Source organism: Mus caroli, chromosome 10 (genome assembly GCF_900094665.2).
Source record: "Mus caroli chromosome 10, CAROLI_EIJ_v1.1, whole genome shotgun sequence".
NCBI classification, from domain to species: Eukaryota; Metazoa; Chordata; class Mammalia; order Rodentia; family Muridae; genus Mus; species Mus caroli.
The window spans coordinates 29,040,112-29,054,049 of NC_034579.1; the positions used below are offsets into that span (position 1 = coordinate 29,040,112).

Here is a 13,938-nt window from a genome sequence, read left to right on the forward strand (position 1 = left end):
ACATATAAGAATGAATTAGTTAGAGGCTTATAACATTCTTATTTTATCTGCAGAAAAAGAAGTCAAAAAGAAAAGTGAGGACATTACCATTGATGGGAAAGGCAAAGGTACTGCTCTTTTCTTTGCTTCCCTCTGTTACCTTCCAAGATTTACTTCATGAATAATATTAGTGCATCAATATGCAGCTTGAATATTGGTATTCACACCTTTCCATGTGTAGCATGCCAAAACAGAAGTGTAGTAGAAAGTTCAATCTACAGATATAGCTGGGTCTTCAGGTAGAACTATTTCCAATTTTCTCTGGATCTGACAGATTGTTTTCCAAAGTTGTTTTCTCAACTTGCAGTCCTGTCAGCAATGGAGGAGTATTCTTCTTTCTCCACATCCTCACCAGCATCTGCTGTCACCTGTGTTTTCTGACCTTAGTCATTCTGATTGGTGTGAAGTGGAATTTAAGGGTCGTTTGAGGATTTTAAGGATTTTGAGCATTTCTTTGCCATTTGAGATTCCTCAGTTAAGAATTCTGTATTTAGTTCTGTACCCTTTTATAATAGGGTTATTTGATTCTTGAGTTCTTTGTATATTTTGGATATTAGCCCTCTCTCAGAAGTAGGGTTAGTAAAGATCTTTTCTCAATCTCTGTGTTACTGTTTTGTCCTAGTGACAGTATCCATTTGACAATCGTTGATCTTAGAGTATGAGCCTTTGGTGTTCTGTACAGGAAATGTAGAGACCACCTTTAGTAGATAGGTATGGCCTCCAGCTGAGGGATGGGGCTGCCCACCCATCTCCAAGTTTTTAACCCATAAATTTTCTTGTCCAAAAAAAGACAGGGACAAAAAATAGAGCAGAGTCTGAAGGAATGGCCATTCGGGGACCTCCCCACCAGGGGATCCATCTTGTTTGCATACAATAAACCCGGACATTATTGCTGTTGCCAAGCTTGCTGACAGGAACCTATGTGGCTGCCCCCTGGTAGTTTCTGCCACTAACCAAAACAGATAAGGATGCTTAGAGACAACCATCAGACTGAGCTCAGGGATCACAGTGTGGGAGCTAGGGAAGGAATAAAGGAGCAGAGGGGTATTGCAACACCATAGGAAGAATAATTTCCACTGGCAGACCACCCAGGGCTCCTAGGGACTAGACCACCAACAAAGGACTGTACAGGGAGGGCTCTATGCCTCCAGATACATATATAGCTGAGGATAGACTTGCCTGACATTAATGGGAGGGGAGGCCCTTGGTTCTGTGGAGGTTTGATGCTTCAGTGTAGGGGGATGCTAGAATGGTAGGGCAGGAGTGAATGGGTAGGTGGGGGAGCACCCTCATTGAGGCAAAGGGGAAGGGAGGGAGGGCAGATGTGGTGTGAGTGTATATGTGTAGGCATAACCCGGAAGGGGGTATCATTTTAGATGTAAAAATATGAAATGATTAATTAACAAAAAAGAAGTTGATGATTCAACTGTTGCACAGCTTAGATTTCTGCATTTAGTTTTGATTTTATGGTATACAAACATAAACACTGGTTTCTATTCATATAGGACATAAATATACATGGAAAGTTGTCACTTCAACTATTACACTTTAGGGACAAATATTTCATCCTAAATATTTCTTCTACTCATATCAGTGATGGTTGAAATTCTGCTTAGAGCTACTCCATTCTGGTGAGTTATGTAGTAATTGTCCTCCATTAAAATGCAAACACCCCAGGGACCTGTCTATTCAATGGGATAAAACCAAATTCTTCTCAGCTGTTAATGTGAGTTAATGAGATATCCATATTCTCTTGTGGTAACTGTAAACTGAATGCAACTCTCTGACAGTTTACACAATAGTTAGGTTTAAGTGAGGAGGCAGCCAACGAGAGGTCCAAGGTGGGACATAGGCAGGGAGGGCAGGCTGCACAGGATGGTGTTAGTAAAGTCCTTCTGTTCTCAGGGAGAAAGAGGAATAATAGTTTATGTGGATGGAGTCTAAAAAGGAGGCCATAGTATTGACTAAGTAATGACTCCTGTGAATGGAAAATAGAACTGATGGTATTTCTCCTACTGGGCTATAAACAGGGTGAAATATATCACACCCAGGGTTGCATGTGGCTTACAAGATAAGCAAAAAGGGATGGCAGAGGTTCAGTGAGACAGAGTTTTGTCCAGGAAATTTAAGACAAAACTTAAACTAAAGTCTGGCGACTTTAGGTGTGGGGTGTGTGTGTGTGTTTCTATCTGTCTGTATTCTGTCTCTATATATCTGTGAGCCCCTTACTCTTTGTTTCTAGTTGTTTCTATCTGTCTGTCTTTCTGTCTCTTCATTTGTTTCTCTGTCTCTGCCAGTATCTCTATTCTTCTGTGTCAATCTCTGTCTCTCTGTCTGTCTCTCTGTCTCTCTGTCTGTCTGTCTGTCTGTCTGTCTGTCTGTCTGTCTCTCTCTCTCTCTCTCTCTCTCTCTCTCTCTCTCTCTGTTATTGCTTTACTTTGTGTGTCATCTTTTGGTTTACTTAAACTGAGGCTGAAGGCTGAAATACATGTATATTCAATGATTCATGGGAAAAATATTAAACTCTGTGGTCTGAAGACTTATGACTTTAGTTTCACTTTTGCATAAAGGTGAAGTTCTTCATTATTGAGAACAACTGTCTATGGCAGTTTCTTTCTTCAAGCCAAGGACCAAACTAAATCACTGCTGAACCAAACTAAACCATTGCTGAACACAATATAAGCCTATTCCGATGGAATTATAAAACACATTTGCACTTTTGAAACCATTTTTCCGTTGAAGGCTTTCATTAATTTTGGTCACATAAGATATCATTGAGTCTTATAAATTAATCTAACTTTGATGGAAACATGTATTTTTGATATTGTGTTTAAAAGCCCTTAACACTCAATTTTTATGGTGTGTGTGGGTGTGGGTGTGTGTGTATGCATGTATGTTCACACAGGGACAACTTGATTACTTTCTAAATGAATATTTCTTCTTACAATAGGATAATATTTTCAAATTTTTCAGGATTTGAAAACAAGTTTGAAACATTCTATCTTAGGCTTCTTCTCCTTCTCCTTCTCCTTCTCCTTCTCCTTCTCCTTCTCCTTCTCCTTCTCCTTCTCCTTCTCCTTCTCCTTCTCCTTCTCCTTCTCCTTCTCCTTCGTTTGTTTTTTTGTTTTTTTTCGAGACAGGTTTCTCTGTGTATCCCTGGCTGTTCTGGAACTCACTTTGTAGACCAGGCTGGCCTTGAACTCAGAAATCCACCTGCCTCTGCCTCCCGAGTGCTGTGATTAAAGGCGTGTGCCACCACTGCCTGGCCATCTTAGGTTCTTATTGCACTAGAAATGCAATAGAACTAATGAAAAAGTGAAGTATAACTTGAACTGTTAAGTAGCTGGCACTCTTTGCTTTCCTTCCATCTATGATGAACATCTAACATAAAGAAAGGGGAGGTTTTGTTTGCCTTACGTGTTCAGAGGTTTCAATACATTGTGGAGTGAGGCCAGATTAGAATTGTGTAACCCACTAAAATCAGGAAGCACTGAGATAAGATGAATGTGTTAGCTATCCTTCTTCTTTTTTATTCTATCCATTCCCTAACTGCGGGGAAGTGCCACAGTAAATTTTCCTTTCTTAGTTAATCCTTTCTGGAAATACTATAACAGAAACACTAAGATGCTTATTAATCTCTCAGGTGCTTCTCAGTCTAATTAAGTTGAAAATCCAACTTAATTCCAAATACTTATGCCATTTATTTCTGAAATAGTAAAGGTAATAAAGATATGAATATAACAGTTGTAGCTACAAAGAGTAGTGATTTAAAAAAGACAGAAGCCAGCCTTAAACACCTACTGAATACATGATTATTATATTTTACTAAATATAAATTAATTAAATTAACTTTTACATGCCTCACAAGTTTATTTAAAATATAGTATATATTAAATAATATAATAAATAACTATAATAATTTATTTGTACTGCAGTTTACTACTTTTCTTTTACTAAAAAATAGTCCAAGGTTTGAATTCTGTGGACTTTGCTAGTAGTCAGTGTTAGGAGAAAATGCAAGCAGTGGCTCCTATGATACCACATTCCCAGCTTAACGTTTGTCATTAGTTGAGTCTCAGAATTTGAAAATCTACTATAGTTAACTATCATAGATACTTTACATTACATATTGAAAAATCTCCCTCAAAGTCGTACATAATAAAAACAAATCAAGATATATTTCAATGGTTAAACAATACATTCCTAGTTAAGGAAATACTTTGAAAACCACAACCAAACAAAAGACTCCCCAACCTTGTCCTGAACTTTGGGTGGGTGTTATGACTCATCTGCACCACTCTGCATGGTCACACATAAGATATTCTACAAGTGAGCTATACTGCACAGGGTGGCCTGGAGGATGTGAAGATTCTGAATTGAGAAATTGTTACTGAGTCATGAAACAACAGGCCAAAACCAACTGCAATGAGAACAATGCTCTCTTAACCACTATTGCCTAGGCTAGAGAAAGTGAAAGAGACAGATGTATTGATGTTCTCATTTGCTGAGCCAGTCATCTCTTTTGTGGGTCTGTTTCTGATTATTAGTTTCATGTATCTGGTTAGTGAGATACATTTAGTCTCTAATATTAAGTATAGCTGTAAATGAGCTCCGAATTTGCTTTAGAAATTCAATTTTCCCCACATCTTGGAAGAGTAGAACACAAGTAAAAGAGAATGGTCAAGGGATCCATACTAATGAGACTTTCAGGAATGACGGAGGAGATAAAGTTCATATAGAACCAAGGACACTTCCAGTTTCTAGTCAAGGACAAGAATCTAAGTACCTGTCCTGAGATAGTTTCTGAAGACCCGAATTGTAGGTCTTCTGATGGCAACCAGAGATTAGTCTGTTCTCTCCCAAACTGTAACTGACAACTCAGTCCATGAACATGATGAAATATGGTAATTTAAAAGCTCACAGGACAGATTTGGGGGGGGGGTATTCGAGACAGATTTTATTGCTGCTTATATTACCCTTTACTTAAACATTGTCCCACAAACTCAATAATAAATGTAAAAGAAAATGTGAGAATAGAGTATACTTTATTTCATGTTTATAAGTGGGTTCTTAAGAGGAAGGAAGTAGGCAGAGTTCCCATATAACAAGAGCAGTTTCCAAGAAACTGTTGGGGTTGGAGACTGACTGAGCAAGAACGCTTGTTCTTCCTGAGGATTAGAGTTCAGTTTATAGCACCCATATGGTGACTTACAACCATCAATAACTCCATGGAACTTGACATCATTATTTTTGATTCATAAGGGCATGTAGTAAACATGCAGTGTACATACATACGTACATAAGGCAAAGCACTCATACACATTAAATAAATGAATAAACCTGAAAATATGTAGTGATTAATAAGCCTCTTCTGGTTTGATTTATCAGATGTGACCTGGTCAAGTATGATTGGTCTACCCCTTAGGTGTCTATGCGCCTTCCCAATCCAAGTATTGCACTAGAGTTCATTCATACCTTTATTCATAGCCTCCAGGTAATTCTGTTTTTTCTTTCCTTAAAGAAGAAAATTATCAACAAACCAGACTGCCTAGTATTTCTGACAGTCAGCTAAGATAGCACTAAGGGCATTGCTAGGATAGAATCTTTGTCATTTGGCCAAAGACTTTGATCAAAGTCCCTGTCCCTAAACAGCCCAACCAATTATTTCTATTTAAATGGAATATAGGTAATTTCTTTCATTATTTAGCATTATTATACAGAAAAGAAAATAAGAGTTTTAGATGCCATGGCTCAAAATAGAATAATGTTTATCAATGTACGAATGGATAAAGCAATGTGGTACATTTACACAGTGAAATATTATTTAGCTGTTAAGAAATGAAATAATTAAATTCACAGGTAAATTTAAGAAAAAAAAAAACTAGAAAATTTCCTCCTGAGTGATATATCATAGATCCAGAAATATCCAGGAAGACAAATGTACTTCCTAATGCAGCAGATGGGAACATATACAAACAACCCACACCCAAACAATTTCTTAGAAATTGAGAGACCTGGGGACATTCACCCCTAAATGGGATGTCCTCACCTAATCACTCTGCTTAGGATCACAGAATTCTATAGAAGAAGAGACTGAAAAAATATACGACCCAGAGGGGGGAAGAACACCAAGAACACAAAGCCTTCTCAATATAACAGGACTGATGTACATACAAACTCATAGAGACTGAGGCAGCATACACAGGGCCCAATTGGCTCTGCTCCAGACGGGTACAACCAAAAATAGAAGCAGACACATGTGCTCATTCCTAATTCAGAAGATGTCTCCAACTGATAACCTCTTACAAATGAAAAATTAGTTTTCTAAAAGGATGTCTCACTAGGGAAACAAACTACTCTTAAAAGTAGGCAAACTTTAATGTGAGTGTGTGTGTATGTGTGTGTGTGTATACATACATATGCATATACCTCTAAATATGCATATATATATCACATATTCTGCACATATATGACATATTTCAATATTATATGCATATAATTTTCAACTCTATATATGTATGTATGTATATATGTATATGCACCAAAGTCTCAGTGGCAAAACATGTATTTTCGATAAAAAATAATATACACATATTATTTCATATATTATATCACATATGTGTTTTATATTACATAATATATTTTATAATAAATATATTGTACATATATGCATATAAAAACCTTACAGGCTTTAAGCTCTCACCTTTTTTAATCTCATCTCTAGCCCTCCTTCTCACCTCCCCCCCAACATGGCCATGGGCGGCCTCTCCCTCTCTCATTCTACCTTCTCTCTTTTCCCCCCACCTTTCTACACTAAAGCTCTAAAACCATAAAAAGGTCATTTGCTTATATAGCTTCTGGTTTTGAGATTTTTGTGGGATTCTTGTGTGGGCAAATATGTGTGTCTCTGTGTTTATATGAGTTTTTTGTGCCTTTTTGGTTTTTTTCTTCCGTTTGTTTTGTCATATCTAGATTTGTTTCTTTATATATCTTCCTTGGTGACCTCATATAATCTCGTGGGTTTAGTGCCATATGTGTGACAATAAATCACAAATATCTGTCACTAACTTTGAACTTTAACCTTATATACCCAACTGACTAGTCATCATCTCTCTTTAAATGTCCATTCATCATCACTGTTCACAGAGTTTTAAATAAACCTTTTAAACACTCTTATTTGAATGTTGTCAACTATCAAAAGAATCTTTTCCTTTAATGAGTAGATTAACACTACTTTTATCTAATTCCTAGATACAGGTCCAGTATTTTCACTTCATTAATACATTTCTTAAACCCTTTTAATTTCATCTTTGAAATATGCCATGTACCAGATATCGTTTTATGGCTGGTAAGAATCACCGCAGCTAGAAACCTCTGTAATTTGACTCCACAGCCGTGTTATACTTTTGCAATATCTACTCCTTAAAATTTCCAAATACAACAGAACTTATTTCAAGCATAATGAATTTTAGTCATTTTTACTCCCATTCTTTTTCAACCCTTTCCTCTTTTGTTGTGAGATTTCCCCCCAAATCCTATTCTCCTTTTATGCCTTCTTTTAGTGTGTGTTTCTTGTCTAAGCACCACATGTCACTACTGCTTGGGTAATGTGGCTGAGAGACTCCTGCTGCCAACTTGAGCACTTCATTTTCATTTCTCCCTTTATAGAGACTTCCTATATCTCTCAAAATAAATTCTCTTCTACACTGATATAAAAGGCTATTCATGAGCTGATGGAGCATACAATTGCAGATTCCAGCAAGACAGCTTTTATCCTACAGTAAGGCCATTAGCTGAGGTTCTAATCACATTTTTGGAGTATCCAATCATTTGACCAAATTGCTTCCATTTATAACAGAACCTTCAATTTCAGCATTTAGATTTCAAAAGCACATGAAAGTTTTAATTTGTCATTTTAACTAAATTTTAGCTTCACTCAAATGTTATCAAACTGACATCTGAAATCTTTTAACAAGTCATTTCTAAGAAATGATAGAGAGAAAGATAATATATGAGTTCTATTTTCTTGCTTTTATACTGTTAGAGAAAAACATAGAGCATATGTAAAACAGGCATGCATTCAACTTTGCTCTAAAATGGTCTCAGTGAAAAATAAGTAGGCGCGAGGGTGGGGAAAACACCATGAAAGAAGGATGTACACAGTCAGCTATTGGATGGAACAGAGGGCCCCCAATGGAGAAGCAAGAGAAAGTACCCAAGGCACTGAAGGGATTTGCAACCCTGTAGGTGGAACAACAATATGAACTAACCAGTACACCCCTCCACCCCCCAGAGCTCGTGTCTCTAGCTGCAATTTTAGCAGATGTTGGCCTAGTCAGCCATCATTGGGAAGAGAGGCCCCTTGGTCTTGCAAACTTCATGTGCCCCAGTACAGGGGAAACACCAGGACCAAGAAGTGGTAGTGGGTAGGTAGGGGAGCTGGGGATGGGAGGGTATAGTGGACTTTTGGGATAGCATTTGAAATGCAAATGAAGTAAATACCTAATAAAAATTGGAGAAAAAAAATAAAAAAAATAAAGAAGGTCAGGATAATCAATTTGTAATGGGGGAAGAAAAAGCTGCTAAAAACCACCTTATCCATAATATGCAAGAAGAGCATGTGGTGTTTGTAACTCAAGACACACAGAACACAGTACAGCAATACCAGACATTAACAGCTGTTGCCAAATGAAAAGCTAATGACTAAACTAGAACAGACGAGTCAATTTGGTAATAGGTAGTTATCACGATTGCTCCTCAACTTTTCTGTATTCTCATCTTATAAATTTGATGAATGAATTTCTCCCTAATCACCATTCATTTAGATATCACTCAGCCCACAGTGGTAGAAACATGACATCAGATGAACTGGCAGAGACTCTCAGGAGACACTATATCAGGCTCCTGTCAGCAAGCACTTGTTGGCATCTACAATAGTATATGGGTTTGGTAGTTGTATATGAGATGGATCCCCATGTGGGGCAGTCTCTGGATGGTCATTCCTTCAGTATCTGCTCCACACTTTGTCTCTCTAACTCCTTCCATGGCTATTGTGTTCCCGCTTCTAAGAGGGACTAAAGTATCCTTACTTCTTCTTGAGTTTCATGTGGTTTGTGAATTGTGTGTTGGGTATTTTGAGCTTCTGGGCTAATATCCACTTATAAGTGAGTGCATATCATGTGTGTTCTTTTGTGATTGGGTTATCTTACTCAGGATGATAACCTCCAGACCCATCCATTTGCCCAAGAATTTCTTTTTCTTTTTATTTTTCTTTTTTTATAAACAAAAATAATGTTTTACTTGAGATACTTGGCTTTTGTTTTATTGCCAATATCAGTAATATTTGAAGCAAATATGCAATATCATCTGTGGAAGCAAGGAACATTAGCAACTTTTGTCAGATTTGATCCTGCCTTTAACTGACTTCTTTTACAAAGGATCCAGGCTCTCATTCCTTCTGCAGGAGCCTGATTAACAAATTGCTGATTGCAGTTTCCTTTTCCTTGTACATGGTCCTGCCAATTGTACAGTGACTACATTTAACTCATGTTAACCTTGATGTGAAGGTCTTCCTCATATAACTTTGTTTCTTTTTTTTTCCAATTTTTTATTAGTCATTTTCTTCATCATTGGGAAGAGGGGCTCCTTGGTCTTGCAAACTTTATATGCCCCAGTACTGGGGAATACCAGGGCCAAGAAGTGGGAGTGGGTGGGTAGGAGACCAGGGTGGGGGTGGGGCGGAAAGCAAGGTATGGGGGGCTTTCAGAATAGCATTTGAAATGTAAATGAAGAAAATGCCTAAGAATTTCTTAATTCATTGTTTTTAATAGCTGAGTAGTACTCCATTGTGTAAATGTACCACATTTTCTGTATCCATTCCTCTGTTGAGGGACATCTGGGTTCTTTCCAACTTCTGGCTATTATAAATGAGGTTGCTATGAACTTAATGAAACGGGTGTCCTTATTATATGTTGAAGCATCTTCTGGTTATAAGTCCAGAAGTGGTATTGCTGGGACCTCCAGTAGTACTATGTTCACTTTTCTGAGGAAACACCAAACTGATTTCCAGAGTTGTTGTATCAATTTACAATCCCATCAGCAATGGAGGACTGTTCTTTCTCCACATCCTCAACAGCATCTGCTGTCATCTGAATTTTTGATCTTAGTCATTCTGACTGATGTGAGGTGGAATCTCATGGTTGTTTTGATTTGCATTTTCCCAATGACTGAGAATGTTGAACATTTAGTTAGGTGCTTCTAAACCATTTATTATTCCTCAGTTGAGAACTCACTGTTTAGCTCAGTACCCCATTTTTAATAGGGTGGTTTGGTTCTCTTGAGTCTAACTCCTTGAGTTCTTTGTATATATTGGATATTATCCCTCTATCAGATTTAGGATTGGTAAAGATCTTTTCCTAATCAGTTGGTTGCCTTTTTGTATTATTAGAAGTGTCCTTTGCTTTAGAGAAGCTTTCCAATTTTATGAGATCTCATTTGTTAACTCTTGATCTTACAGGACAAGTCATTGGTGTTCTGTTCAGGAAATTTCCCCTGTGCCCATATGTTCAAGTCTCTTCCCCACTTTCTCCTCTATAAGGTTCTGTGTATCTGGTTTTATATGGAAGTCCTAGATCCACTTGAACTTGGGCTTTGTACAATGAGATAAGAATGGATCAATTCACATTCTTCTACATGTTAACTGCCAGTTAAGCCAGCACTATTTGTTGAAAATGCTATCTTTTCTCCACTAGATGGTTTTAGCTCCTTTGTCAAAGATTGATAGAAAGCTCATATACACGTAGAAGCTGAACAACACTCTACTTAATGATAATGTGTCAAGGAAGAAATAAAGATAGACATTAAAGACTTTATAGAATTTAATGAAAATGAAACCACAATATACCCAAACTTAAGGGACACAGTGAAAGCAGTCCTGAGAGGAAAACTCAATGCTCTGAGTGCTTCCAAAAAGAAGTTGGAGAGAGCATACACTAGCAGCTTGACAGCATACCTGAAAGCTCTAGAACAAAAAGAAGCAAATTCACCCAAGAGGAGTAGAAGGCAGAAAATAATGAAACACAGGAATGAAATCAACCAAGTGGAAACAAAAAGAAACTATGCAAAGAATCAACCAAACTAGGAGCTGGTTCTTTGAGAAAACCAACAAGATAGATAAACCCTTAGCCAGACTAACTAGAGGGCACAAGGATAGTATTGTAATTAACATCAGAAATTAAAAGGGAGACGTAACACAGAATCTGAGGAAATCCAAAAAAATCATCAGATCCTACTACAAAATCTCAACAAAAACTAGAAAACCTGGATGAAATTGATAATTTTCTAGACAGATACCAGGTACCAAAGTCAAATCAGGGTTACATTAAAGATCTAAACAGTCCCATATTCCCTAAAGAAATAGAAAAATTCATTCATAGTCTCCCAAACAAATTTCCACATTATTTACAAATGCCAAACCATTACTTAGTGATTCTGAAGTTTTTAGTAATAACCATATGGTTAGGGAAATATATCTATTAATGTAAACTATTCCACAAAATAGAAACAGAAGGATCTCTACCCAATTTTTTCTATGAATATACAGTTATGCTGATACTAAAATCACACAAAGACCCAACAAAGAAAGAACATCACACCAATTTCCCTTTTGAATATCAATGCAAAAATACTAAATAAAATTCTTGCAAACCTATTCCAAGAACTCATCAAAATGTTCATTTACCATGATCAAGTAGGGTTTATCCCTGGCATGTGGGAATGGTTCAATACATGGAAATCTATCAATGTATTGCACTACATAAACAAACTCAAAGAAAAAACACATGAACATTTCATTATATGCTGCAACATCATTTGAAAAATTCAGCATCCCTTCAGGTTAAAAGTCTTAGAACAATCAGGAATTCAATGTCTGTACCTAAACATAGTGAAAGCAATATACAGCAATATACTATTTAGAGAGAAACTTTCTCCCTATCTACTCAATATAGGACTTCAAGGTCAATCTAGAGCAATTATACAACAAAAAGAGGTCAAAATGATACAAATTGGAAAAGAAATCAAAATATCACCATTTGCAGATGATATCATAGTACACTTAGGTGACTCTAAAAATTATACCAGAGTACACCTACAGCTGACAAAGGATAAACAAAGGATATATCTCTAACCAAACAAGTGAAAGATCTGTATGACAAGAACTTCAAGTCTCTGAAAAAAAATTGAAGAAGACTTCAAAAGATGGAAAGATCTCCCATGCTCATATATTGGCAGTTTAATATAGTGAAAATGACCATTTTGCCAAAAGCAATCTACAGATGCAATGCAATCCCCACCAAAATTCCAACTCAGTTCTTTAGTTAGAAATAGCAATTTAGCTAGAAATAGCAATTCTCAAATTCATTTAGAATATAAAAAAACCCAGGAAAGAGAAAACTATTCTCAACAGTAAAAGAAATTCTGGGGGAATCACCATCCTTGACCTCAAGCTATATAATTCAGAACAATCATGATTTAAAACCGCATGGTATTGGTACAGAGACAGTCAAGTAGATCAATGGAATAGAATTGAAGACCCTGAAATGAACCCACATACCTATGGTCACTTGATATTTGACAAAGGAGCTAGAACCATCTAGGGAAAAACAGCATTTTCAACAAATGGTCCTGGTTCAACTGGTGGTCAACATGTAGAAGAATGCAAATTGATTCATTTTTATCTCTCTGAACAAAGTTCAAGTCCAAGTGGTCAAGGACCTCCACATGCTGCCAAATACACTGAGTCTAATAGAAGAGAAAATGGGGAAGAACTTCGAAGATATGGACACAGGGAAAAGTTCCTGAACAGAATACCAATAGTTTATGCTCTAAGATAAAGAATCGACAAATGGGACCTCATAATGTTGCAAAGCTTCTGTAAGGCATAGGACACTGTCTATAGGAGAAACCACTAACCAACAGATTAGGAAAAGATCTTTACCAATCCTACATGCAATAGAGGCCTAATATCCAATATATACAAACACAGGACCCTGATATAGCTGTCTCATGTGAGGCTATGCCAGTGCCTGGCAAATACAGAAGTGGATGTTCACAGTCATCTATTGGATGGAACACAGGGCCCCCAATGGAGGAGCTAGAGAAAGTAACCAAGGAGCTAAAGGGGTCTGCAACCCTATAGGTGGAACAACAATATGAACTAACCAGTACCCTCAGAGCTTGTGTCTCTAGCTGCATATGTAGCAGAAGATGGCCTAGTCGGCCATCAACAGAAAGAGAGGCCCCATAGTCTTGCAAACTTTATATGCCCCAGTACAGGGGAATACCAGGGCCAAGAAGTAGGAATGGGTGGGTTAGGGGAGCTGGGGGGAGGATACAGGGAACTTTCGAGATAGCATTTGATATGTAAATAAAGAAAATATCTAATTTAAAAAAATCCTTAAAAATAGGGGGTGGGTTGGGGACCTAAACAGATTTTTCAACTGAGGAAATGTGAATGGCCAAGAAGCACCGAAAGAAATGTTCAACATTTTTAGTCATCAGGGAAATGCAAATCAAAACATCCCTGAGAATCTACATCACACCAGTCAGAATGATTAAGATCAAAAACTCAGGTGACAGCAGATGCTGGTGAGGAGGTGGAGAAAGATGAACACACCTCCATTGCTGGTGGGCCTGCAAGCTGGTACAACCACCATGGAATTTCAGTCTGGTGGTTTCTCAGAACATTGGACATAGTACTACCTGAGGACCCAGCCATTCTACTCCTGGGTATATACGCAGAAGATGTTCCAACATGTAATGAGGACATATGCTCCACTATGGTAGCAGCAACCATATTCATAATATCCAGAAGCTATAAACAACCATATGCCTCTCAAC

At 37.4% G+C, this 13,938-nt stretch overlaps 1 protein-coding gene across 1 annotated transcript in view; it reads left to right on the top strand.

The window, feature by feature from the left end:
* Positions 1–13,938, top strand: part of LOC115032168 (triadin-like) — a 53,031-nt gene that overhangs the window by 1,427 nt on the left and 37,666 nt on the right. Inside the window, exon 2 of the mRNA XM_029482957.1 lies at positions 54–107. Within this exon, the coding sequence (XP_029338817.1) occupies positions 54–107 (54 nt within the window). The remainder of the gene's footprint in view (positions 1–53; positions 108–13,938) is intronic.